The sequence below is a fragment of the Danio rerio genome, chromosome 13, assembly GCF_049306965.1.
Source record: "Danio rerio strain Tuebingen ecotype United States chromosome 13, GRCz12tu, whole genome shotgun sequence".
Lineage (NCBI taxonomy): Eukaryota > Metazoa > Chordata > Actinopteri > Cypriniformes > Danionidae > Danio > Danio rerio.
This window is the reverse complement of record NC_133188.1, coordinates 38,941,775-38,968,435: the sequence shown is the minus strand read 5'-3', so window position 1 is coordinate 38,968,435 and position 26,661 is coordinate 38,941,775. Positions and strand designations below refer to the sequence as shown.

Genomic DNA, 26,661 nt, shown 5'->3' with positions numbered 1-26,661 from the left:
AGAGCTTTTGTTATGTTAGTACCGTTTATAACTATTCAAAACTATTAAAATAGCAGTTCACGCGTTGTCAAACCAATGTCGGAGTTAATTGAAGCACTCCACATGGGAGTCGTTTTTTGAATCTCAGGTTACATTAAAGCATTACGGAATTCTCGCCAGATATGACAAAGGGTCATGGCAAATGTTGCAAAGAAACAATAAAGTGTAATAATGACAAAAAGTTAATATGCTGTGGTGTTCCTTTTACTCGTCTTAAGTGTTTTGCAATTTCTTTCAGTGTTTGTGACATGTTTATGAGAAAGTTTGTTATTGAAGTGGCCCACATTCATTTAATTGCGCTTCTCTCCCAAGTTGTTGTTTCTCTGCCGCTTTGTTTTGTTTTTAACTGAAAGTTAAACGAATCATTGATGTGTGAGTATTTGTAATCCATGTTAAGTGAAACAATCTAAATGTGTATGTTTAAATGATTTATATGCAGTAAAAGCAATCCTTAACATGCTTCGGTCATTATCAGTCATGGATGTGATTAGAATTGTGCAATTGTTAATGATATAGTATTATTGAGTTCTGATATTTGTACTGAAAGTTTTCACTGTAAAAAGCAATTAGTTAGGGGAGAGCGGGGACGCAATTAACGTGGGACGAAAGTAACAAAGCAATTTTTTTTAAAGCCATGACAACATTTGCTTTCCAGGCTATAACAGCACATACAGCATGCAATCCTTGATGGATCTGCCAAATATCAGCTGATTGCAGGACCGTGTCCCGTGGTTAGGTCTGAATTTCAGTATTAAGTGCAAAAAGTAAATTATTGTAGCGGTTCTTTTTTTCTTACTACAAGTTGTGTTTCTCTTTTCATGTATCACTGGAATGATCAATCTACAGGTTATTTAGTGCAATAACACATCCTTAAGTTTGCAATCTCTGAGTTTTTCAGTTTAAAAGTAAATCAGGTTTAAATGGTTCCTGTGGGGACGAAAGTAACATTGTTATTTATGTCCTACTGCTAATAGACAAACCTTATTTTTCACTACCACGTTACGAGTTTTCAGGGTTTGGACTCATTTGTTTTATATTATATTTAATTTTCAATAATAAAAAATAATATTGAAAAAATCTAGAAAATTTTAACACATCGCATTGTTGGATTGCTTTTGAAACATTTGATGAAAGTGAAATTTACAATGAAAATGCAGTTCAATTAATTTTTTATTTTTTGCAAAAATAAAGGACAAAATATGTTTGTAGTGAACCTTTACAAGGTCATAGTCAGATGTATTTAAAATAAACAAGATCAAGCTAGAATATCTAGAAAATATTGTGTTAATTTTGACCCTCCCATGTGTTTTTTCAACCATGCTGACGGGGTCAAAAGTAACAATGCACAATTTGTTTAAATTGGAATTATTTTGAAGTTGTTCTACATTTTTTCAAAATAGCACCCGATATTGATAGACCACACTTATGAGTTAGTAACCAGAGCAAAAATATATTTCTGTCTAAAAGGTTATCTTTTAAATGAAAATGGTATTTTCTTTCCCGCTCTCTCCTACTTAAAATATGGTAAACAATTGGCTTAAAAGCAGCAAGTTGACTTTACTTTAAAAAGTGAGTAAAGCAATTGTAACTTTGAACTCTTATGTAAATTGAATATACATTTACTTAATTTTATGGCAACGGATCAACGGATCTTGAATTATGGTAAATACATGACATGCAAACTGAATAGTATCTGCTGGTTTTAAACAGAGTAATAATGAAATACAGTTACGTAAACAACCTAAACATTACCCTTATCCCTTACCCAAATCAAAAATACAATAAAAACAAATAAATAAATATTTAAATAAATGAATTAATAAAAAAAAAAAAACTAAAAGTAAAAGAAGGAAAAAAAAAAGGTGGGTGGGGATGGGGGTTGCATCTACAAAGAAGGTAAGATCTTGACAAAAGAACTCGCAGGTTTCCACATTTTATAAAATAAAGTCTCTAATGGAGTATTTGCAATAAAGAATTTTTGTGATGCTATTTTGTCACAGAAATTGTTGCAATAAGCGGTAGTATTGAGATCATGCCACTGATTATATAATTATAATACTAAAGCATAATGTAAATAGCCATAAACACTCAAGACACAAAGGCTTTCCATTATTAAGGTCATTTAGATTGTGTAATTTGATGTTAGAGTATGTTAAAAAGGTTGATGTTAAAATGTTAATATACTGTATACACACTTTTAAATGTCCAAATATAAACCTCGACACTGGGGAGGTAGAATGTAAATGTAATAGTAAAATGGCTTTAATATTTGTGAATTTGTAAATATTTATTGCAAAACCAAAAATGATTGAGGTCATGTCCAAGTATTGTACAATTAGTCAATATATTGATTATTGTGACAAGCCTATTTTAAAAGCTTAAGGGTTATTTACTGTTCAAGGGAAAGTGAACTAATCACAGTTTAGGTTTTTTTGTGTAATTTCAAGATTGAGCTTTTAGTCTATGTGGTTTTAGTTGATGCATGAATAAAACTGAAGTATAGGCATTATATAGCTTGCAAATCTCAACTAATAATCACAAGGAGCTTTGTGTTGTATAGACAACATTTGAAGTTCTGTCCATGTTATGAGGGCAATAATAATTAAGAGAATGCAGTTTTTAATGCACTTTAGTTTGTATAGGCATATCAGTTCAAACATTGAGGGAATATGATCATTTCTTCCTCTATAATGCTAGTTACAGCACAAAATAAACATGAATAAATTCTCTCACTATTTCCTTTAGAAAAATTTAAATATTGGCATTATATTAGCCTAAATTACTTATCTTGGTTATGAAACTCACTGTTTAAATAAATAAAAAAAAAAAAGACTAAGGAACTGAAATGCAATTTAAAAATGATAAAATAAAGATTTAGATGTCATTTTAAATGCTGATTATTATATGTAGAATAAAATAGGTCGGGTTCTGTTGTTAAATGCAGAAGTAGTGTACAAGCATTAGGGCTCCCTGTGTAGTTTGAGATGTTGTTTTTTTTATTCCTTAGAAAATTATAAGGATAATTGAATCCACTTAAAGACTAGTTACTAATCAATTATAATTGGAAAATGGACTTGTCAAACCTTCTGTAGGAGAAAGACTGTTTTCCTCTCCATATGACACCTTTTTATAAACATTTAACATTTCACATTGTGCAATTCTGAGTGTGCTTCACTCTGGTAAGTGGGCATGACAAACCATCTGTACTGTCGGAAACACACTCTTTCCATATGCAACAGACACTTTTCTACAAACACACTGTTATATGGACCCTATAAATAAGTTTAGAAAAAAAGCTGAATTAACTTATAGACTTGTCATGGCATCTATATATCACTGCTTTTATCCGTATTCGTAAGTTTAGATAAAAGCATCTGCTAAATGAGTAAATGTAAATATTTGTACAAATTTATCTTAAAATAAATAAATTCATATCTAAATTATATTTATATTTATAAAATTATTTTATATAAAACATATTAAAATATTAATTTTGTGTTTTTATATTTTTGTATTATGTATTAAAAATATTTAAAAACAAAACCTTATTAAACCCACATATTAAGTGCTCACGAATGACAAGTCTTATTCAATTGCTCTTGCAAGCAAAGTCTTATATTGAAAACAGAATAGTCAGGCACTTTTCTGCCAACCTCACGCAATCGTCACATTATCGTGCATGTTTTTTAAATAAGAAGAGCACACGCAGGGCTGTGCATCTGCACGGCAGGCCAGTTTACCTTTTAATTCTGGGTTCTATTCAGCAGAATTCCTGCAGGAATAAGAATTTCCTGTTTATTTTCCATTGATTTCTGTAGATAGCTGGGGCCATAAAACAATCTCAAGCTCTTTAAGTAATTGAGGTGATAGATTTGGACAGAGTGAATGAAAACTAAGTGCAATTATAGACAATCCTAAGGATACATTTTCGTAGCCCAAACTGTGGTCAAATAAACATTAATAGATAGTGGTGAACGCCTTGGAAAAGTTTTGACATTTGAATAAAGAGCTTGTTTTTATTGGCAGAATTGGAAGTAAAACTCTTTCAATTGTGTTTTTTAACTTCTTGCATTGGTTTAAAGTTTAAATTCTAATTCATTTTCTTTGAAAAAGGATTTGTTTTAAATTAGAATTCATTTTTTGTGAAGTCATTCACAAGGGAACATGAGATTGCGGTTCCCAATAATTGGAGCAGCTCAACAAATATATCACTTCATCAATCAGTTCTCAGTTTAGCAGTGTTAACGTTTCAAATGAGCCGTTTCAGGGTGCACCAAATTCATCCGGGACGTCAAGAATTAGTTTTGAACACAGGTGTCAGCTGTGGTGACCGCAAGTTTCTAATATGACTTCAGTGTTGCTCTCTGCCTTACACTATGTTCTCGAACGAAATAAAAAGCTTGTTCCGAATCGAGGTCCTACTTTATACTAGGTGGCCTTAACTACTATGTACTTGCATCAAAAAGATATACAATATACCTACTGTGTTCATGATGTATTATAGAAAACAGATGTTGCTGCTTACACTTTTTCTAATTAAATACTGTAGTCATCTCAACTTAGATCAGTCAAATTGACAAAAATATTAAATTAAACCTGATAACTTAAAATAAGCTAATGTAGCATAAAAACACGTGTTGTCATGACTTTTTGTTATATCATTATTACAGTGTAAGGTGAGGATGGGTGAAAGGGCCATGAAACCCCCCTCTTTCAGTACAAATCTACCTCAGAATTTTTTCAAAAAATACTGCATGATGGGCGTGGAGCGCTGTGAGCAGAGGGAGGAGTGGGTGTGGCCGGCAGAGCATGGGAAAAAGAGGGGAGAGAACTGTTGTCAGTTAGCTCACAAAATAAGACACAAACCACGAGGAGACCAATGATTTATAGTTAAAATGCAAAGAAATAAACAGTAATTTAATGCCCTGCTACATATATTACTTGTAATTTCAAACACACATAACCACAATTTGTTATGTCATCATAAAGATAATCATGTTATTATAAACACTATAAATGAGGAGAACTTCTCTCCTCTATCCCCTGGTTTGAATGCTGACAGTGGATAGCAGCGCAGCATTAGGGTGCTTTCACACCTGTGAATCGATTCAGTTGTTCCGGAATAGGGATTAAAATTGTTACATTGTTGCTCTTTGCTCTTGGTGCGGTTTGCTTTCACACAGCAAAGTTTCTAACCGGACCAAAAGAGCTAAAACAAGTCACGTGTGAGTAAACTCTCCTCACATTGGTCAGAGTTTCACGGTTTATTTTGCAGAGTCCCGCTCAGCTTTCAGGGGAAGTGGTGGTTTGGTGGTGTTTGACAAGGTGCATGTGACGTGTCTGAATAGTGAAGAGGGATGCAGTAGGGAGAAGGGAGCACAACGTATTTGAGGACCGGGAGAGAGACGCGTGATTTCCGGGAGATTATCACTCGTTTGCGGGCATCCGGGAGTGTCTGTGCCAGTGGCGTAGCGCAAAATGCAGAGGCCCCCCTGCAGGGATCGCTGACGGGGCCCCCTGATGAAGGGGGGGGGGATACGTCAATTTGCATATCACTGACGTCATCACGTTCTACCGTTTCTGTTTAACAGCATATGGTTAATAAAGGGGTATTTATAATTGCACTACACTTTATATAAGCATGTTTATTTAACTAAATTTATTGCTGTTTGAATACAGTATGTCATTATAGATGTGTAGTGAATGTGCAGTAATCTCTCATATGTAATAAACTCAGACAAGTTCAGAAACTGTCAATAAAATATCTGTAATTGTAAACAAGAAAAAATAAACGGTCCAATTAAATTGTTAAAATAAAGGAGAAGTACATCGGTTTGACTGTACAAGGGAAATACCTTCACACTGCCTGTGCTAAATCATTTGTCGTCGGTACGCAGAGGGGTGATCTGCTTTCGGGCTGCAGGTTGGAGAGGCTGCTGTACGAGGACTGACTGGGTCGCCTGTCAGTGCTGTGAGGCGGGGGAGGGGCCGGCGGCATCACACGCAGCTTGTTGAGAAGAGTAGGGACGGTACAGTATGGACAAATGACAGTCTAAAAAAAATCTCCAATAACACACAAAAAAGTCGCTAGATTTGTCGCTAGGGGGGTCTGAAAATTCGCTAAATCTAGTGACAAAGTCGCTAAGTTGGCAACATTGGCGGCAAGCAATCAGAATGAAGTAGTCCACCGCTTGAGAGATGTTCAGAGAACACAGACGTGTGAACTTTGGTCCCGACCACAGTTGTTCCCAAGAGTTTATTGAAAATCGCGACGACGCGGGGCCCCCTAATCACGCGGGGCCCCCCCGCGGTGCGTGCCCTGCGGGTCCGTCCGCTACACCACTGGTCTGTGCATTTGCGGGAGACTACCAAAACTTCTGGGAGACTCGGGATGTCAGTTGAATGACCACCTGCCCTACTCATAATTCTCTCTTCATATAGCCGTATGCCCATTACGTATCCATAAAACACTGTGAAGTAACCGGGTTCGGATTGTATCGTTCTCACTACAATCGATCCACATCAGAGTTTGTTTCAGTCGAACCGAGACCACCTCATTCAAGCGATCTCCGAGTGATTGTTTTGGCGCAGATCGGAGCAGGATTGGTGCATTCACATATGCCAAATGAACCGTGCTAACTGGGCAAACGAGACGGGTTCCGAAACAATAGTCTAGGTGTGAAAGCACCCTTACTGTCTATTCTAACCATTAACCCTGCTGGAAATCTGGATGATTTAAAACATATGGCGAACAGCAGCACGGAAATAGACGATGTGTCTGAAAGGTAATGAACTCAACTGATAAAAGACAAAGCCTGCCATTCTCCAAATCTCCTACAGCTCTTCTGACAAAACTGCTTGCTGCACACAAACAGCTTTGCTGTATCGGCACTGACAGAATCGCGGGGAAAAACAAGCAACAAATCCTGTGGAACGTGTAAACAAACACATACAACCCGTGCCATGCGTAGACACGCCAGTCATTGGGTCTCACAACTTGGCAGCTCTGTCTTCGGAAAGCATGTGCTCTCCGAATCTGAATAATTAAGAAGCAGGGTCTTCTCATAGGATAAGAAAACTCTGCTATAAATAATAATGAGAAACCGTCACGTCATCACTCCAATAGCAGATTCGCACTACGTCACTGATTTTGATCCCACCCCAAAAATTATTTTAAACCCGGAAGATGAAATTAGCTGACAAAAGCTCAAAATTATACAATTTTCTCCACAATTTAGGCTGACAGGTGTTAACGTTTTCTTCAATGATGCTCAACACACACAAATCTGTGTGAAAAAAAAAAGTAGTCCAGGGTGTCTTGAAACTTGAAGGTGTAAGGGATGGTCAACATTGTAATTTAAAATGCAATTACAGATGTAATAACATGCAGGTATTTACTCAGTCATGAGTAGACCCACACGGAATCTGCATGTGCATAAATTCACAGATTTTATCCCATAATTGAGTCTATTTATTTACTTGTGTAGCTTAAATGTGTGTAAATGTGTATTTTGAAACTAATTTTAGTAATATTATTGACTAAGATGAAAGTGTTTATTTGATTCATTTACGATACAGTTTGTAAAGTAATATTTAGTTTTTTAGTTGATATATTATATGAAAGACTTGCGTTGTTTATCAAATTAGTGGATCTAATTGGATTTGCATTGTAAACATTAAATAAAAGTAAAAAAGGTATTATTTTTTGATTTCATATTTTAAGTTTTTAGTTATGATAGTATGATACAGCATGAACCCACAGATTCTTTTGCAAGATTTTGCGCAAAAATAGCAAAAAACGTCTGCAGATTCTGTCTTGCCCTATACATACAATGTAAAAACATGTATTTACACAATAAGTAGATTGTAAGAAATGATTAATTTCCATATGAGTACATATTAGTTAAGGACACCTAATATAAAGAGGAACTAAAATTGAATACATTTTAAATTCCAAAAAAATTCTGTTTCTTTTTTCATCTTTGTTTTATTTTCTGTCAAGCAGGTAAACATGTTTGCGTAAATGCACATCAATCAAAATGAAGTAATTGAAGTAATGGCTATTTCAAGATTCATTTATCAGCGGTCAGGCTGTAAAATGTATTCTTTTAAGTGTTTCCTTGGAAACGTAACGTGAAGGACTTGGCTTTGCCGTGCTCCCCGTTGTTTTAAGTGACTTTTATGGAGTGGCTGGTTTATGCTGGGGACATAAACACTGAAAGGTTATTGGTAATATGGATTAATGGTGCGAGGGGAAATACTCAGGCATGTTTCCTGCTGTTTGATGTAGTTCTTTACATACACAGCATCCACGCGTACACTGTTCTCAGCGGGTACTTTCTTAATTACAGGAAATAACCTGTTGTGAGCCATAGAAGAGACCGCATGCTTTTCTGCAAACCATTTGATTTCATCATACTGTACATTAATGACCTGAGGGAAGAACGATCTGAAACTATTTGCCCACAATTTTGGAAACTGTCTGAACTTGATTGTGTGATGATTATGTCAAAATATTTAGGGTAATGTTGTGTAAAAATGTATAGCCTGAGTCACCATTTGAGGTAATCAATAGTGACGTACAACAACATTTATTAAGTCGAGCTTTATTGTTTACTTTATTATGTTTACTTTATTATTTACTTTACTGTTTATGTTACTAAATAGATATTTTTATTTTAATTAAAAACAGTTTCTTTTTTACTTTCTGATTAGAGAGTCTAAACATGTATGATGGGCTCCATAAGAAAAAATATTAAACAGTATAACGGTTTTCAATTGTCAGAATAAGAAATGTTAATCACTGGCCAACAATTTATGAAGGATCACGTAACACTGAAAACATAACAGCAATAAATTTAATTAAATAAGCTTTTAAACTTTAATTAAACTGCTTGGGGTTATTCATATCATTAAACATTATTGTACTTATACAGTAGACATTTTAGTCATATTTAAATTAATTAGTATATTATAAATGATATAATATAGATTAGGGTTGTCGTGATACCATTAATTTATCTTACGATACTATACCAGCTTAAGTATCACGATAGCAAGTAGTATTGCGATACTGTAATTCATAACTCAAATTATGAAGAAAATTGTCATAAATACTTTATTTTACATGTTATAATAAGGCTTGAATTTAATTCATAATTACATTTTTATTGAAAAAAGTGTTATTTAGGAAGTAAAAGTATCACCTAAGATTTATTCGTTTTTTTTATTTTGTAGATAACTGGCTAACAAAAAAATACAATAAAATAATGATACAAATTATACCAAATTAAACAAAAAGAGCATTTTTCAAAAAAAAAAAAATATATATATATAAATATATATTATAATACCTATATATATATATTTTGGTTATATGAAGTGGGCAAAAACTGTTTTAATGTTTCTCGTTGCTATTTTGAGTTTTTCATCTATTGTTTTTTTTTTAGCCTGATCAGGAAACAACCTGAAGTATTTCAAAATTTTACTTTGTGAGTCGTTCTTTTTAAAAGATTGTCTCTTAATTTGAATTGTCTCTTCTTTTTTTTTTTTTTTTTTTTTGGTCAACTTAATAGTTCTTATGGCCAGTCCACTTAAATTTGTAAAAACTAATAGGTTAAATTAATTCCTTCATGTTGTCCCAACACAAATAATTTGGAGCCTGGCATTTTTAACAGTGGCCAATATTTATAGATGATATTATCAAATATTTAATAATAATAAATCTTTCTGGATAGCTATCTTTGTTGTTTTAACAATACTGATCTTTCTAATTAGGGAAACTTATCTGGGAATGAACATGCATAATACTGATTAGTTTCTTAATTATTAATAATTGTACTTAATGTAAAAGTTATTTAAAACTAGAATAGAACTTAAAATAAAATTAAAAAGTGTGTCCATGTATATATATATATATTTAGATAGTTGAAGTCAGAATTATTAGCCCCTGTTTGAATTTTTTTTTTCTTTTTTTAAATATTTCCCAAATGATGTTTAACAGAGCAAGGAAATTTTCAGTATGTCTGATAATAGTTTTTCTTCTGGAGAAAGTCTTATTTGTTTTATTTCGGCTAGAATAAAAGCAGTTTTTAATTTTTTTTTTATCAATTTTAAGTTTAAAGTTTAAAGTTAAAAATTATTAGCTCCTTTAATATTTTTTCAATACAGAACAAACCATCGTTACACAATAACTTGCCTAATTACCCTAACCTGCCTAGTTAACCCAATTAACCCAGTTAAACATTTAAATGTCACTTTAAACTGTATAGAAGTGTCCTAAAAAAGATGTAGTCAAATATGATTTACTGTCATCATGGCAAAGATCAAATAAATCAGTTATAAGAAATGAGTTATTAAAACTATTATGTTTAGAAATGTGTAGAAAATCCATTAAACAGAAATTGGGGAATAAAAATAAATAGGTGGGCTAATAATTCAGGGGGTTAATAATTCTGTCTTCAATTATATATAACATAACATTTGTATTTATATTATTAATGTATTAACATAATACATGTAAAGTTCCTTGCATATATAAGACACACTTTTACAGTCTGAGAGGAGATGTTTTTTGATAAGTATTGATACGTCAGCAAAAACAAGAACACACGCACACACACAAACATAACGCCCAGAAATGTGTCAATACTCAAAAGAATTAGCTCTTTCTCCAAGCTTGTCATGCTTTGACTTGAAACAGGTTGATCAAGGACAGATAGTGGATAATTACAAATGAGAATCCAATACCTCTGTTGAATCTTTTGGAGCATAAATATATATGATCGTGCCTTCAGCAGGTAACAACCTCCATCCTGCTGATGACAAAAACATCAGTCTATCCTCTCTGACATGCACAAAAAAACAGACATGCTTTTGTTTTTAGACCATTCTGTGAACAGAAAACTGATGCCCCCCACATCCCCCTCCCACCCCCATCAACTAGTGCATTTCTGGAAAAATCTCCCTCAAAATGTCAAAAAAAAAGAGGAAATGTCTTTGAAAAAGGCATTCTCACATTTCAGCAAGCTGTAGCACGGTCAGGACTCCACTCTCGCCTTGCTTTTTTTTGGGGAGGAGCTGCTTTTAGACGCTGTGTTTGCGCAAATCTGCTGAGGGGTTAAGAGGGGAGATACAGCATTAGGCTCATACCTGGTTTGAAAACGGACGGATACTCGACCTCCAATGCAGTGTCAGGAGCTCCTCGTGCGGGGCCTGAGTTTAGGGATGATCCTGGGTGGGGTAATGCACTTTATTTGTCTCATGAAGTCTCACGCTGCCTATGGCCGCTACGTGGACACCTCGGGCAGCTCCATGATGGTGCCCGCAAGGCTAGCGTGGTTCCTCCAGGAGATTCCAGCTTTACTGGTGCCCTTGCTTTTGATGATGACCACCGATGGAAACCACGGCACTGGGAAACACCTGATGCTCTGGACCTTCTGCCTGCACTACTTCCAAAGGTAATCTAGAACAAAAAATGGGGTAAAGACAGCTTTTACTCAGAACTTGCTGGTAAATTTTTATAATCACTAAGAAATGGCAAGTAACGCTTAAATGTGAAATTTGAGAGTAGAAAATCTGACTTTTTTATTGGAAAATCAAACTGTGTGCATGATGGAGAAACCATTGGGGCAGATGATGAAAAGCTATAAACTGTTAGGGCGATCATGTTTCTAAAATGGAAACTGGAGACATTTCCAAGTTCAACTGTTGAAATGTAATTGAAATCACACGCTGTTTGTAATTTATCAAAAAGAAAATTGTTTGTATTTTAATTGTTGTGGGTTCCACAGAACTAGAATTATTATTATTATAAATAATAATGATAATGTTTGCCAACTGGTTTAATACAATTCACCAATATTGCACAATAAATTATATTAAATAGAAAACAGACTGTTGCGGCAAAACTAAAAGTGGTTAAATGCGAAAACAAAACCATTTCCTTTTGTATTTTATCCTGTAGTAATAACTTTTTAAACTTTTTATATTCTGCTTGTACTTTTGTATTTGAATATTTACTACCCCAAAACTGTATTATTAGTTTGCATTTTAAGCTCATTTTGAATCCGAAGTATATGCTTTTCTGCTTTTGTAATTGCTGTAAGTGTTATTGTTTAGTTGATTCTTATCACAAACAGCAAAACTACACCCTCCAGCCCTGTTAAACACTACTGTTTTCATTTAAATTCATGTTAGGCTACGTGACTACACTAACAGAAATAATATTATCCCTTTTTATATATTTGATGATAATACTGCTCTGCTTTAGTCCACGTTCAGTTCTTCATGGCTAAAGAAGCTGCGAATGATGTCAGGGGTTTCCAAGCATAGTCCTGGAGGGCCAGTGTCCTGTAAGGTTTAGTTCCAACCCTAATTAGACACATCTGAACCAGCAAATCAAGCTCTTTCTAGGTATACTAGAAACTTCCAGACAGGCATGTTGGAGCTAAACTACGTAGGACACCGACCCTTCGGGACTAAGTTTAGACACCCCTAATAGATGGCAGCACACTCTGTTGGTGACAATATTCAAAATATTGCTCAACCAACCAACCGTTTTGATCAGGCCTTTTTTTATCTTATTTATTGATGTTATAAGAACATGATTTCATAAGAACACACACGCACACAAAACTTCTGATCAATATACAAAGTGGGCCATTTATATAGATACACCTTAATAACATGGAAATGGTTGGTGATATTAATGTCCTGTTTGTGGCACATTAGTATATGTGAGGGGGCTTGTAAATAACTCATAAAAGAATAAAGTTACATTTAAAACCAAGCACACCATTGTTTTGATTGTGAAATTCCTAAAAAGGTTATTAAGGTGTATCCATATAAATGGCCCACCCTGTATTATATTTAAGAACATGTATTATGTGTCATTGTTTTTTTTTTTTTTTTGGCAATGGCTTGCTTCCTCCAAAACACATGAACTGGCACAGGCAGTTGTAGACCTGGGGCCAGAACTTGAAAGAGATTACCTTACAGTATGTCTCATTTACCAGTGAGAAAATATTACACTGTACTTCTAAAAGCATAATATTACAGTGGAAACATAATAAGGCTGTGTGTCCACAAATAAGTTTAATCCACCAGAATGACGACGCAATGTTCACACAGTGTTTTTTAAAAATGCATGGAGAATAGTCAACTTTGAGTTAAATGCAGCATTGCAGAAAAGTTGTGTTTTCTGCAGGTGGTTTGTCAAGCCCACTCATCTGTGTGAGACACATGTCATGTGGTGAGAAGAGGGGGTCAGGTGATCGTTGATGTTTTTACTTTTTAGTTGTCGTTTGAATAATAACACTGCAAAAAATATATATATATATCGCTGCCTTATTGTTTTTAGTTGAATCAGATGAATGTTTCTAGTCATCTCAACTTACATCAATCAAACTGATTTAAAATATTAAGTTGAAATTTAAAAAAAATTAGATGAAACCTGATTAACTTATTAAAATTAGTTAAAGTAACTTAAAAACATGCGGCACAGTGGCACAGTGGGCAGCTGGAAGGGCATCCGCTGCATAAAACAAATGCTGGATAAGTTGGCAGTTCATTCTGCTGTGGCAACCCCAAATTAATAAAGGGACTGAGCCAAAATGAAAATAAATGAACTTCAAAAGATTTGTTGTCATGACTTTTTGTCATGTATTTTTTTTACAGTGTAGTGAATCAGCAGTTAATGTTTTTTAAATCAGAAAAAGTTGGGACAGTAAGGAAAACAATACATTTAAATTTATTAATATAATAAAAGTAATACGATGCAGGTACTTGACTGGCCTGCCTGCAGTCCTGACCTGCCTCCAAAAGAGAATGTGTGACACATTTTAAAGCGCAAAATGCAACATCTGTTGCCCACCTTAAGACTTGTTTGCATGAAGAAAATTACTAAATGACACCAGAAACAGTTCATCACTTAGTGTCTTCAGTTCCCAAACGTCTTTTAAGTGTTGTGAAAAGGAATGGTAACATTACAAAGTGGTAAATGCTTTACAACTCCAACCTTTTTTGAAATGTGTTGCAAGAACCAAAATTAGTATATGTTTATTTTTAAAATAATATTAAAAAACAAAACAAAAAAAAATTGTGAGGAATACATTAAATAATGTTTGCTGTATTGTCTGCAATAAAATACATGTCATTCAAAAAGTAATTTAGAAATCACTACTTTCTTTTTTTATTTGCGTTTTCCATAATGTCCCGACTTTTTCTGATTTGGGGTTGTAGCTTATTAGCTTAATGAGCGCTATTGAGATATGAAAAGACTTTTATCACCTACCCTGATGAGTAAAAATGACCTTTTCAAAAAATATAGGTCAGTTTTTTCCTAGGAATTTAATATTATGAGAAGATTTACTGGCAATGTGTGAACACTGTCTGAAGGCAGAACAATACAACCAATATGAGAATGTACAAGGTTAGAACGCACTGATAGAAGAGTAATTCTATGCAAGTCATAAGATTCTGATCCAGATGAAGCATTTATTTGCTGTTGGATGTGCAAATATCTGACGCAGTAATATGTGTAAACAGCACAGTTTTTTAGCAGCATGTAGTGTCTCTTCCTTTGGATGCTAGCATTTGAAGTTGCCTAATAAGATGTCTCTGAGCCCAATGCAGCTGCAAAAATGTGAACGTTTGACACAAAAATTATGGGTCCTACTTTATATCAAGGCTTAACTACTATGCACTTACATAAAAAAAATAAAAAAAAATAAATAAGTACAGTGTATTTATTGTGTTCATATTGTATTGCATATGAATTATATGGGTATGGTCAGTCACATGTTTATATGGGTAGCTTTAAGGGTAAGATGATGGGTCGATACTGTAATTATACATGTAGTTACAGACATTAATTACAAACGTAATTACACTGAGATCATTTTTAAAAGATAAGTACATTCTCAAAACATGTATATACAGTACATATTAAGAGCATTGTGTCAAATGATTAATTTGAAAATAATTGTATAGTAATTAAGTCCACTTAATGTAAAGTTAGACCAAACTAGGCTTTCATTTTTCATCAAAACGTTGACCATGTGTACCCCTTTAGGAAGGTATAGCCATTTAGATATCATTTCTGGTTAATGGGCTTCTCAGAAATTACTGGTGCTTTAAAAATCTTAATGGTGCTTTAAGGATTTTTTTATGTACCGGCAAAGTGGTTCTGTAATTTTACAGCAATTTACTGGTATTTACTGTGTAAAAGAGGGCTAATTTTGTTATGCAAAAGGAATTATCTTTACAGACATATCTATATATAGTCTAAAGTCTGAAATATATATTGTAATCCAACTAGCATCATTTTATTTTAATTACTTCATCTGTCGATTTGATACCATTATCATTACATGCTTTTTAAAGGGTTGTCTTCTCACTGCTGTTTTTGTTTTGCTTGTTAATTTGTTAATAACCTTTGAGACTGTCAGGATTGTGAAAGGAACTGGGATGTTTGTTTACAGTATATGACTAAGAGCACTTCTGGGCTGTATTTCAGAAAGTTAGGTTAACTTAACATCTGCTAAACCCTGAACTCTGAGTTTATTAAATCTAAACCTGCTTACTCAAGACATGTCCATTACAAAACTGCTCCTAGGAATAAGTTTAGTCATCTCAGAGTATGTTAACCACGACCATAAAATACATTCTCAACAGAAAGCAGAAACCACAAGTCTCCATGGAAACAGACGTCAAAAAGCAGTATGCCACACCTCTCCTTTCTTTTTCTTCAGATTAATAGTGGATTACGTTCTTAAAGTTTATAGTGGTAGTTGTTCATTATTTTATAATATTGATCTTAATTCTTTAATATTAGTTTTATTGTTTACAAGAGTTATAAACTTTGCAAGACGATAATTACAAATTACAATTAAAATACAAATATTAATGAACATTAAATGGACGATTCATTAAAATGTTAACAATCCTTGCAAGATAATGTAAGTTTATATTTATTTAGATGGTTGGTTGGTTTTGCTTCCACATTTCTTATATATATATATATATATATATATATATATATATATATATATATATATATATATATATATATATATATATATATATATCTTTATAAGAAATGTGGAAGCAAAACCAACCATCTAAATAAATATAAACTTACATTATCTTGCAAGGATTTTTAACATTTTACAGTATGTAATTTTATTATGGAAATAAATAAATAAATAAATATATATTTACCGTATATATATATATATATATATATATATATATATATATATATATATATATATATATATATATATATATATATATATTTAATTAATAATTAATTATATTAATTTTAAGCATCCTGTTATAATAATAAAATATAGTGCAAATCCAGATCTAATATCCCATAAAAAGTACATACATTTTTTTTCAAAGAAGATGACTACAAACTCTATTGGGATCTTGTCGCCCTTTGAAGCTGCACAGATTCTTTAGTTTAAAAGTTCAAACCACTGAGCACCACAGAAATCCACTGTATGAACATATACTTAAACTTATATGGGATAATCTGCTGTCTAGAATCTGCTTCCCCTGATCAAATAGCTCAAAATATCTTTGCCTTAAGCACATTAAGGTATTGAATTATACTCAGTCTTTCATACCTATGGCACAATTGCGAGCGCAAGCAATGCATTTCTGGCTTCAGTTCAGTACTTCACTTAAAGGATTAGTTCCCTTCAAGAAAAATACTAAACTGAAATCCTTATAATTTACTCACCCATTAAAAGTGACCTTGCCATTTATTATTTTCTTCAGTGAAAAATAAATGTTTTATATATATATATATATATATATATATATATATATATATATATATATATATATATATATATATATATATATATATATATATATATGTATGTTTTGGACTTTTAAACTGCAGTTTCTATGGATCCTCAAAGGGCTACATGATCCCAATAGAGGAATAAGAGTCTGTCTTAGTCATTTACTAAATAAATAATAAATACATAAAATAAAATAAAAAAAACTGTATGCTCTTTTTAACCACAAAATGCTCATCTGGGATGCAAGGTTTTGGGATTACATGATTTTTCTTTCGTTTTTTTTTCTTAAAGAAAATGACTAATATTTTTTTCCTCCTCTGGGATCCTGCAGGGCTCTTTGATGCTACACTGAAATGGCAATTTGGAAGCTGGAAAAACCACAGACATCCACTATTTGTAAAAAAAAAAAAAAATTATCTGCAATTAACATCTTGACAAGGGGTTGAGAAGAAATGTTCATTCTGAAAGTGAACCAATCAATTAATAGCCATTAATTAATGGTATATCATCAATAAAAGTTTCTGTATTCTACATAAATCCCCTTTAATTTAACAATGTTAATAAAAAATGGTTAAACACTTTAAAATAATGGTCCATTAGTTAATGTTAGTTACTGGATTTACTAACATGACCAAACTATTAGTAATACATTTATTACAGTATTTATTCTTTTTTTTTTTTTTTAGCTTTAGTTAATGTTAAGTTCATAGTAACTCTAATGTTAACAAGCATAACTTTAGAATTTAATAATGAATTAGCAAATGATGAACTATGATAAATAAATGCTTTACAAGATTATTCATACCTAATGTTAGTAAATGAGACATTCTAACAGAAACGTACATTATCTGGGCCTGAAATAAAAACATAAATACAGTCAATAAAAAGTATTTCATGCCAAAGATACCTGTTGTTCTGTAAAGGAATATGTCATTCATTTGGTTCTTTATTTAAAACACTTTACAAATGTACAAACTGTCATTCAGAAATAGCAAGTGTAAGTTGTTATGATTTACATCAATTGATTAAAAACATAAAATTCTAAATAAATTCTACTAATAAAAAATACCAATATATAAAACAAATAAATTTACAATTGTCCCCATGTTTCTGTCCTTTCACATTTGCATTATATTTAACACAAAATGTGTGCAATACACCTTTAAGACTATGACTCGGAAGACATCATTTGATAGAGAAGCTGACATTAAGGATGCGTTCTATCATTAAATTGTATGATTTTTTTAAGGACGACAAGCTTAAAGATCACATTCATTCATTCATTTTCTTTTCGGCTTAGTTCCTTTATTAATCCCGGGTCACCACAGCGGAATGAACTGCCAACTTATCTAGCACGTTTTTATGCAGCAGATGCCCTTCCACACAGAAACACCAACTGACTCTACTGAGGCTCGAACCAGCGACCTTCTTGCTGTGAGGCGACAGCACTACCTACTGCACCATTGCGTCACCCTTTTAAGATCGCATTTTTATGAAAATGAAAACATACATTTCTGGTCGAATGTCCCAAATACATTAACATTAACTAATGGACCATTATTATAGTGTTGCCACTGTAAGTTTAAAAAGCTTATAAGCTTTTGGGATGACTCTGTGTGGATCATCACAACTTTAAAATTACATTGGCATGCCATTAGACTATACACTGTAAAAAGTGATAACTTAAAGCAAGTAAACCAATTGCGTTAAAAGCAACAAGTTGACTTTACAAAAATAATGTAAGTAAACCCATTGTAACTTGGAACTGTTAAGTTGACTTGATTTTTTAAATTATGCACACTTTTTTTAAAGTCAACTATCACATTTTTACAGTGTCAGACTATCTTAGCATGTCTGTTTTCAAATAAATATCGTAATTATCACAATATGACATATTTGGTGCTTCATTAAGTCTATAAAATATACAATTACAGCCTGTATTGAATTTTGAGGACACACTGGAGTCTGGAAGAGCAGATTTATTTTACTGTGTCATTTTGCTAGACACAGAAAAGCTGATTATATATAATAAATATATATATAAAATAAAGGTGTATTGAAAAGAAAAGTGATTGCTTTACTTTTATTTTTAAAAGTGAGTACAATTTGCATAATTATAAAAATTAAGTCAACTTAACAGTTCCAAGTTACAATGGGTTTCCTTAGATTATGTTTGTAAAGTCAACTTGTTGCTTTTAAGGCAATTGGTTTACTAATCACTTTTTACAGTGTACTAAAAAAAATATATATATATTTTTCTGCTTGTTCAAACTACTTACAGTATTAAAAATGAGTTGAAACAACACAATTGTTTTATGTGTTTGAAGACAATGTAATTGTTTTATGTTCAATCAACTTAAAAATTGTTAATCAATTAGTGTTGTGACAACATGAAGTACAGTAATTGTGTGGATCCAAGAATTTTTACAGTACATTTTTGCTAGTAGTTTGTTTATTTAACTTGCTGTGAAACCAAATACAGTCATGCCATTTCACAAATCTGGATGTGCTATCTAGCTCACCCAGAACAAATGTGGAAAAAAATACCCTTAATCCAAAGACAAAAGGGATCACGCTAGGCGGAACGTTCTAGATTCCTGCTCCTTTCGACAATCATGTTCTGTTCACAACAAATCAAGCCTGCAGAAATGTAACAGCAGAAATAATTTGTGAAATTACACTTAACTGCACTCTAAATAAAGTGTGAATAAAGTGAGAAATGCCTGTATAATTTAACAGAATCATCATCTGGACAAAACACAACAGGTTTGTGAGATGGTGTTATGATCTGGTGCCACAAATTTACCAAAGTACTGTAATCCACTGTAGGCAGATGACCAAAAGATTGAATTTAATGTGTATGTATTTTCCGGTTTCCAGGAGCTGTATCTACTCTCTGCTGACCAAAGGACGACCGTATCCATTTAACATCATGTTAACAGGGGTGGTGGTTTGCTCTATTAACGGCTTCCTGCAGGCACACTATCTGCTCCACTGTGCTACATTTCACAGCACATGGTTTTCTGATGCCTGTTTACTGACTGGTAAAACTTGTTTACTGAAATAATTCATTTAATACTGGGTGGTTGTGCAAGAATCAGAATTGAATTGAGAGCCAAAACAGTGGCATAAGGTGATGGGAGATTATTAGTTACAATTTTATTTAAGAAAGTGGAATTAAATAGGGTTCATTCAAAGAAATTGAGGTTACACTACGGTGCCCTTATTACATTGTAACTGCTCAGTTAATTACTAAGTACGATTAATTAACAACTCTTATTTTTATAATGTTGGGATTTTTGCATTATGATTTGGTTTAAGGTTATTGTGTGTAATTAACTATGCTATTACTATAGTAAATAAACAGTCATTAAATGTAAATCCTAATTTTATTGAAAGAATTGTATTTATTAATAAGTTCAAAAATAAAAAATTCTACAATAATTTTTAGTAAATCCTACAATGTCTTGATAGACATGGTGGCTTATGCCTAGTTCAGACTGCGTGATTTTAGCCCGGATTTTGGCTCGCCGACAGGTTTTGAGAAATCGCCGACAAATGCCTGAAATTACAGGCAAATCGCTGCTCGTGCACGGGAGTGACAATCACATGATTTTGAGAGAATCGCAGATGAGTCGCCGATGCCTGCGAGATATTTGGCATGCTAAATATCTGGAGCTGTCGGCGATTCAAATCGAAATAGTATTTATAGTAAATGCTGTGTGAATTGAGTTTTGACTGAAAATAACATCGGCGATCGCCTACAGCCAATGAGAGAGCAGCATTCACTGGTGTGTGCGTGTGTGTATACCTGCTGCAGGCCAACGGGAGGCTGGGGGAGAAGTTAAAAGGGCTCTTTTTTGGTTTATTTGGACCCACGAAATGGAGGAAAAACTAGTGGCGGTTTGACAGGACTCAGGAGCAACCGTGTCTGTTTGACGTTTCATACAGAAAGAAATTTGTTTATTATCAACGTTGAGGGGAAATGGCTAATTCCCTTTAAACCCAGGTGAGCAAACATGCACATGTTCTACCCCATTAAAGGCTTCTTTCTCATTATGTAGTTAATAACAAAAGACATACTACGTGTTTTTGGCTGTGAGATGTAGTTTGGACGAACTTGTCGGCGATTCTTCCTATAGTAAAGTCATGCAATGTGAAAGTCCTTGTCACCGATCCATCTTGCAGTGTAAACAAAGCAGCGACGAAACGCTAACCCAGATAGTCATGCAGTGTGAAAACATCTGTGACACAACTACTTTGAAAATCAAGCAGTCTGAACTCGGCATTAGTGGTTAGGGTCCCACTTTATATTAATTGGCCTTAATTAATATGTACTTACATAGGAATTAATAGTTTGTTACAATGTACTTATTGTGTAAATACATGTATTTACTGTGTACTTATGCTTGAGTAAATACATGTATGCAACTACATCTGTAATTAACTTTTGTAATTACATTTGTAAATACACTGTTGACCATCCCTTACACCTTAACCCACCCTTAAACCTACCCATGCCACCAAACCTGTCCCTAACCCAACCTCTATGCCAACTCAAAAGCACTACAAGTGTTCTCAAATACATTATAAACACAGTAAGTACATTGTATTTATTTTTTGATGCAAGTACATAGTAGTTAAGGATACTTAATATAAAGTGGAACCGTGGTTAGTACTGTCGCCTCACAGCAAGAAGGTCGCTGTTTCGGGTCAGTTGGGCCAGTTGGCATTTCTGTGTGGAGTTACATGTTCTCCACGTTTGTGTGGGTTTCCTCCGGATGCTCGGCTTTCCCCTACAGTCCAAGGACATGTCAATTGGATGACTATAGGTGTGTATGTAAATGCAACTGTGCATGGATGTTTTCCAGCACTGGGTTGCAGCTGAAAGGGCATACGCCGCGTTAAACACATGCTGGAATAGTTGGTGGTTCATTCCTAAGACTAAGCCAAAGGAAAATGAATGAATGAATGTAATGTTTTTGATTCATACTATAGTAAAGTACTTGAATTGATCTGTTGCGGTCATGCTATAGTTCTTATGGTAAGACAGAAACTATATAAACAAATCACCCAATACTGTAAATAAATAAATAAAGCAGAGTTTATTGTAGTAAAAACTAAAGTATACTACAGTATTTATTATAATTCATCAGTTCACTATAGTTAATACTAGAGTATGCTGTGACATTCATTAACAAAAATTTGTGATCACTGTAATATGTATACGGTATAAAACACTTTACTATAGTATGGTTAAAAACCACTATGATATTAACTATACATTACTACACTACCTGACAAAAGTCTTGTCATTGATTTCAGTTGTAAAAGTAACAAATAATAACTTGACTTCTAGTTGATCATTTGGAGAAGTGGCAGAAGGTGGATTTTTCCATTGAATCATCTGTTGAACTGCATCTCAATCATCACAAATACTGCAGAAGACCTATTGGAACCCGCATGGACCCAAGATTCTCACAGAAATCAGTCAAGTTTGCTTCAGTCAAATCATGGTTTTGGGTTACATTCAGTGTGGGGGCATGCAAAAGATCTGCAGAGTGGATGGCAACATCAAAAGTCTGAGGTATCAAGATGTTTGTGCTGCCCAGTACATTACAAACCACAGAAGAGGGAAAATTCTTAAGCAGAAGAGCGCTCCTTTTTCAGACTTCAGCCTCCATATCAAAGTTTTTGAAAGCAAAGAAGGTCAAGGTGCTCCAGGATTGGCCAGCCCAGTCACCAGAAATGAACATTATTGAGCATGTGGGGTAAGATGGAGGAGGAGGCATTGAAGATGAAAACAAAGAATCATGATGAACTCTGGGAGTGCTGCAAGAACGCTTTCTTTGCCATTCCAGATGACTTTATTAATGAGTTATTTGAGTCACTGTAGAAATTTATGGATGCAGTCATCCAAGCTAATGGGCGTCATACACAATATTAACTATATATATTATAATACTATACTGTTGTCACCGACTTGGTCCCAGTCATTCCCCTCGCTGGCCAGCAGAGGTCACCATCTCCGGACTTCTAACCATTACGTCATCCATTTCACTCTGTTCCCAGCACACCTGTTATCCATTCCACTAATGACCCACGTACCACATATAAGCAGCTCTCACACACACTTCAGTGCGAAGTCTTGTTTAGTCCCGGCCAGCATTTCTGAGCGTTCTATCCTGCCTGATCTCCCGTTTACCACTTCAGCCCGTTTCACGACTCTGCTCTGTCTTCTGCCTGCCCTCGACCAAAGCCTGTTTTCCTCGGACTCTGATTCTCGCTGCCTGCACCTGACCAAAGCCTGTTACACGGACTCTGAATCACGCTGCCTGCCTCTGACCCAAGCCTGGTAATCACTCTGCGTCTGTTATCTGCTAAACCTCCTTTGATGTGTATGTTGTATGTCCGCACAGCGACATTGTTGATGTTTAAGTGTGACTTAATAAATACTGCAAAATGGATCCCTCCGTGTCAGTCTCCCCGTTACAACTGTACATTATTTCTGTTAAGTTACAAAAGTTTTGTCTAAGCAAATTCATACCTTACTGTCCTAATTAAATAATTTATAATTAAGGCATGATGATATTTTATTTTGGTAAAATGAGTGCAATTTTGAGGCCTTTGCTTTTCGTATAAGCCACTTCTGATACCAAATGATCAAGAACTTTTCATGTGGGTTTTAATAGGTGTTTTACACAATTTTTAAATGATTCATTGCACACTGTAGTTTAATGGTTAAAAGAAATCACTGTAAATTGAAAGAAAAATTCATTTTATTGGTACCAGGTATACATTTTCTATGGATTTAATTGTATAGTATGTGTAATAACAGCAGAATTAAATAACCTGCAAATAACTTGCACTCTAAGTAAAAGTTTTAATTTTAACAATAAACTGGGAAAAAGGCCAACCAGGCAGTTAAAGTGCCTTTTAAAGTGATAAAGAGTTCATGAAGTTTAGAATACACATGTATATGATAATTATTTTAAACTGTATCTTTGCTTCTAGGTCTGATCATATTTTTCCTAGGAATGGGAATCAATATCCACAGTGACCACATTCTTCGAAACCTGAGAAACCCTGGAGAAATATCCTATAAAATCCCGAGAGGTACAAATACATCAGGTTCTTTGTAATGTTAGCAACACTCATCATTTACTGTCTCTATCTTAGTCTCTCTAAGCAAACCCCAATTAGTGTCAGCGAATAAATGCTGAGCTGATTTATGTGTTCGTTTTAACTGCAGGCGGCATGTTCGAGTACGTGTCTGGAGCAAATTTCTTCGGAGAGATAGTGGAGTGGCTGGGATACGCTGTTGCTACATGGTCTTTACCAACGTTCGCTTTTGCTTTTTTCACAATCTGCTTCATAGGCCCCAGAGCCTATCATCATCACAAGTAAACCGAAATTCATCAATTACTCAGAAATATACAAACTGCACTACTCTAACATGCTTTCATTTGGAATTTCGATTGATTCAGTAAATTGATTTTCGACAGTACAATGCCGGAAATAAATGTTAGAAGTGGTTACTCTAATCTCTTCCAGGTTTTATAATGAGAAGTTCAAAGATTTCCCCAGATCAAGAAGATCTCTCATTCCCTTCATCTTCTGAGGAGCCACAACGAATAAAATGAATTCATCTTCTCAACTGTTGCAATGAAGAGCTGTTCTTGGGGTTGTTTTCATTACCTGATTTACCATACATTATGAGGGAAATTCTGCCACATGTAGGAAAGTAACTAAAATGTATAACTCGAAAATGTAATGGTAAAGGATAAATCATATAACAGAATGTTTTATTACTTGCTTATATTTTGTTGCAGTTGTTAGTGTGAAACTGTGTCATCTTTTTGTGATAATTGTAAGTGGGTTGATTTCCCTAAACAGTGTCAATACTATGTGATGCTACAGTATTAAAACCTAAGCGTCTTAACCGGCTCGTTTGAAAATCAGTAATTACATTTTGTTGAATGATTAGGGGTATTGACAGTGTCTGGTAATTCTGAACACAATTTTGCAAGTCGGTGATGCTTATTTTACTGCATCTTTAAAGTAAAAAGGTATTAATAGAACAATTAAACTACTTGGTTTAGAAATGTTGTTAATCCTCTGTTTTATTTAATAAAAGCGACAATCATTTAATCAAGACGTTGAAAGTAGGATGTAAAGAGAGAAGAATGTGGCCTACAGGCTTTTAAATCAAAAATATCAAATTGTATAAAATATGAATCAGTTATGGGTGTTTGTATAAAATATCTGGTGTAATACTGTATACATTTTTAAAGGTTTTCTGAGGAACCAAAGTGGGAAAAGGCCAGCATTTAGGCTACAGTATAGCAAATATTGTGAGCAAGCTGTGGAATCAGAAAAAGCTAAAACATTTGGAAAAGAAAAATACATAAATTATTTTAAAGACAAGTAATTGGTACCTCAATACTCCTCAGTCGTCAATTATGGACATTGAGCCAGATTAGTGTATCTTCAGACCTCAGAATTTACCAACCACGATTAAACAATGTTTACAACGAAAACGAATCGCTCATTTGATTTGAATCAGTTGAATCGGTTCAGTAAAATGTCCGAGTGATTCCCTTGAATCTGAAGAGGCATAAAGCGAGTCGACTCACTGAGTGAACTAAGAACTCTGAAACAAGTAGGCTAGTAAATTGTTCAATGAGCTGTTACCGTATAAAATTGACTCGAATCTTTAATTGCTGAGCCACTCTTCACCACGAGGGAGACAGTAGGAATCATTAATAAGTAAGTGTATTATAATGGAAGACTCAGATTTATAGAACTGTAAACTATCCAAGTCATATGCATTATAATTGTGTAAGTTATACATTAAAAATAACCTTTAATATAATTTTTTAGAACTGCTTCAGTGAACTTGAACAAGTATATTAAAAACCATTCATGTTCACTAGTTTTATTAGTATTTTTTCAAAGTGTACTTAAAATGCTTAAAAATTAGTCAAATCTTTGAAGACTAGAAATATATGTACTATATCATTTGTTTAAAAAAATGTGGGCAATAAATTATAGATTAACTTTATTTAAAAAATATTATATTAATCTAGGGCGAAGCAGTGGCGCAGTAGGTAGTGCTGTCGCCTCACAGCAAGAAGGTCGCTGGTTCGAGCCTCGGCTCAGTTGGCATTTCTGTGTAGAGTTTGCATGTTCTCCCTGCGTTCGCGTGGGTTTCCTCCAGGTGCTCCGGTTTCCCCCACAGTCCAAAAGACATGCAGTACAGGGGAATTGGGTAGGCTAAATTGTCTATAGTGTATGAGTGTGTGTTTGAATGTTTCCCAGGAATCGGTTGCGGCTGGAAGGGCATCCGCTGCGTAAAAACTTGCTGGATAAGTTGGCGGTTCATTCCGCTGTGGCGACCCCGGATTAATAAAGGGACTAAGCCGACAAGAAAATGAATGAATGAATGAATGTTAATCAAATTTTTAAATTCAACTATAGGGGTGCGGCCTGGTAGGGGGCCCTACAGGACATTGTGCCCAGGGGCCTCTGAATTCTTAATCCGGGCCTGGATGTGCCGTATCTATGGCTATATTTTAATATCCATTAATAACTGTATATTAAAATACAATATAAATTTAAAAGGAAAACTTTACCCTTATGTAAAAAATTACTAGGAAACATGCTTGTTCTTTCCTACAACGTATAATTTCATTTAAAATAGAAACTTGTGTGGAAATTAAGCAGATGTTTTAAACCTTATACTGCAATAATTTCAACAACTCTACCTGGAGATAAGTGCTTGCTCAAAGGCACAATGACAGTG

The 26,661-nt window shown here is 34.0% G+C and overlaps 1 protein-coding gene across 3 annotated transcripts; it reads left to right on the top strand.

The window, feature by feature from the left end:
- Positions 1–11,117: 11,117 nt before the first annotated feature.
- On the top strand, positions 11,118–25,767 carry srd5a2b (steroid-5-alpha-reductase, alpha polypeptide 2b). 3 transcript variants are annotated; one of them, NM_001431067.1, is made up of 5 exons: positions 11,118–11,498; positions 19,737–19,900; positions 23,871–23,972; positions 24,109–24,259; positions 24,411–25,767. In NM_001431067.1, the coding sequence occupies exons 1-5, from the start codon at positions 11,224–11,226 to the stop codon at positions 24,475–24,477; spliced, it is 759 nt and encodes a 252-aa protein (NP_001417996.1). In that variant the 5' UTR covers positions 11,118–11,223; the 3' UTR covers positions 24,478–25,767. The 3 variants fall into 3 exon arrangements, with proteins under 3 accessions (NP_001417996.1, NP_001017693.2, XP_073775663.1); XM_073919562.1 differs by lacking the exon at positions 11,118–11,498 and adding an exon at positions 19,448–19,622 and having other exon boundaries at positions 24,411–24,798; NM_001017693.2 differs by having other exon boundaries at positions 24,109–25,767.
- The last annotated feature ends 894 nt before the right edge of the window (positions 25,768–26,661 follow it).

Coding starts and splice junctions, on each gene's coding strand:
- srd5a2b (NM_001431067.1), top strand. CDS start 11,224: ATGCAGTGTCAGGAGCTCCTCGTGCGGGGCCTGAGTTTAGGGATGATC. Junction 23,973..24,108: donor ATCCTATAAAATCCCGAGAG/GTACAAATACAT, acceptor TTTTAACTGCAG/GCGGCATGTTCGAGTACGTG. Junction 24,260..24,410: donor AGAGCCTATCATCATCACAA/GTAAACCGAAAT, acceptor AATCTCTTCCAG/GTTTTATAATGAGAAGTTCA.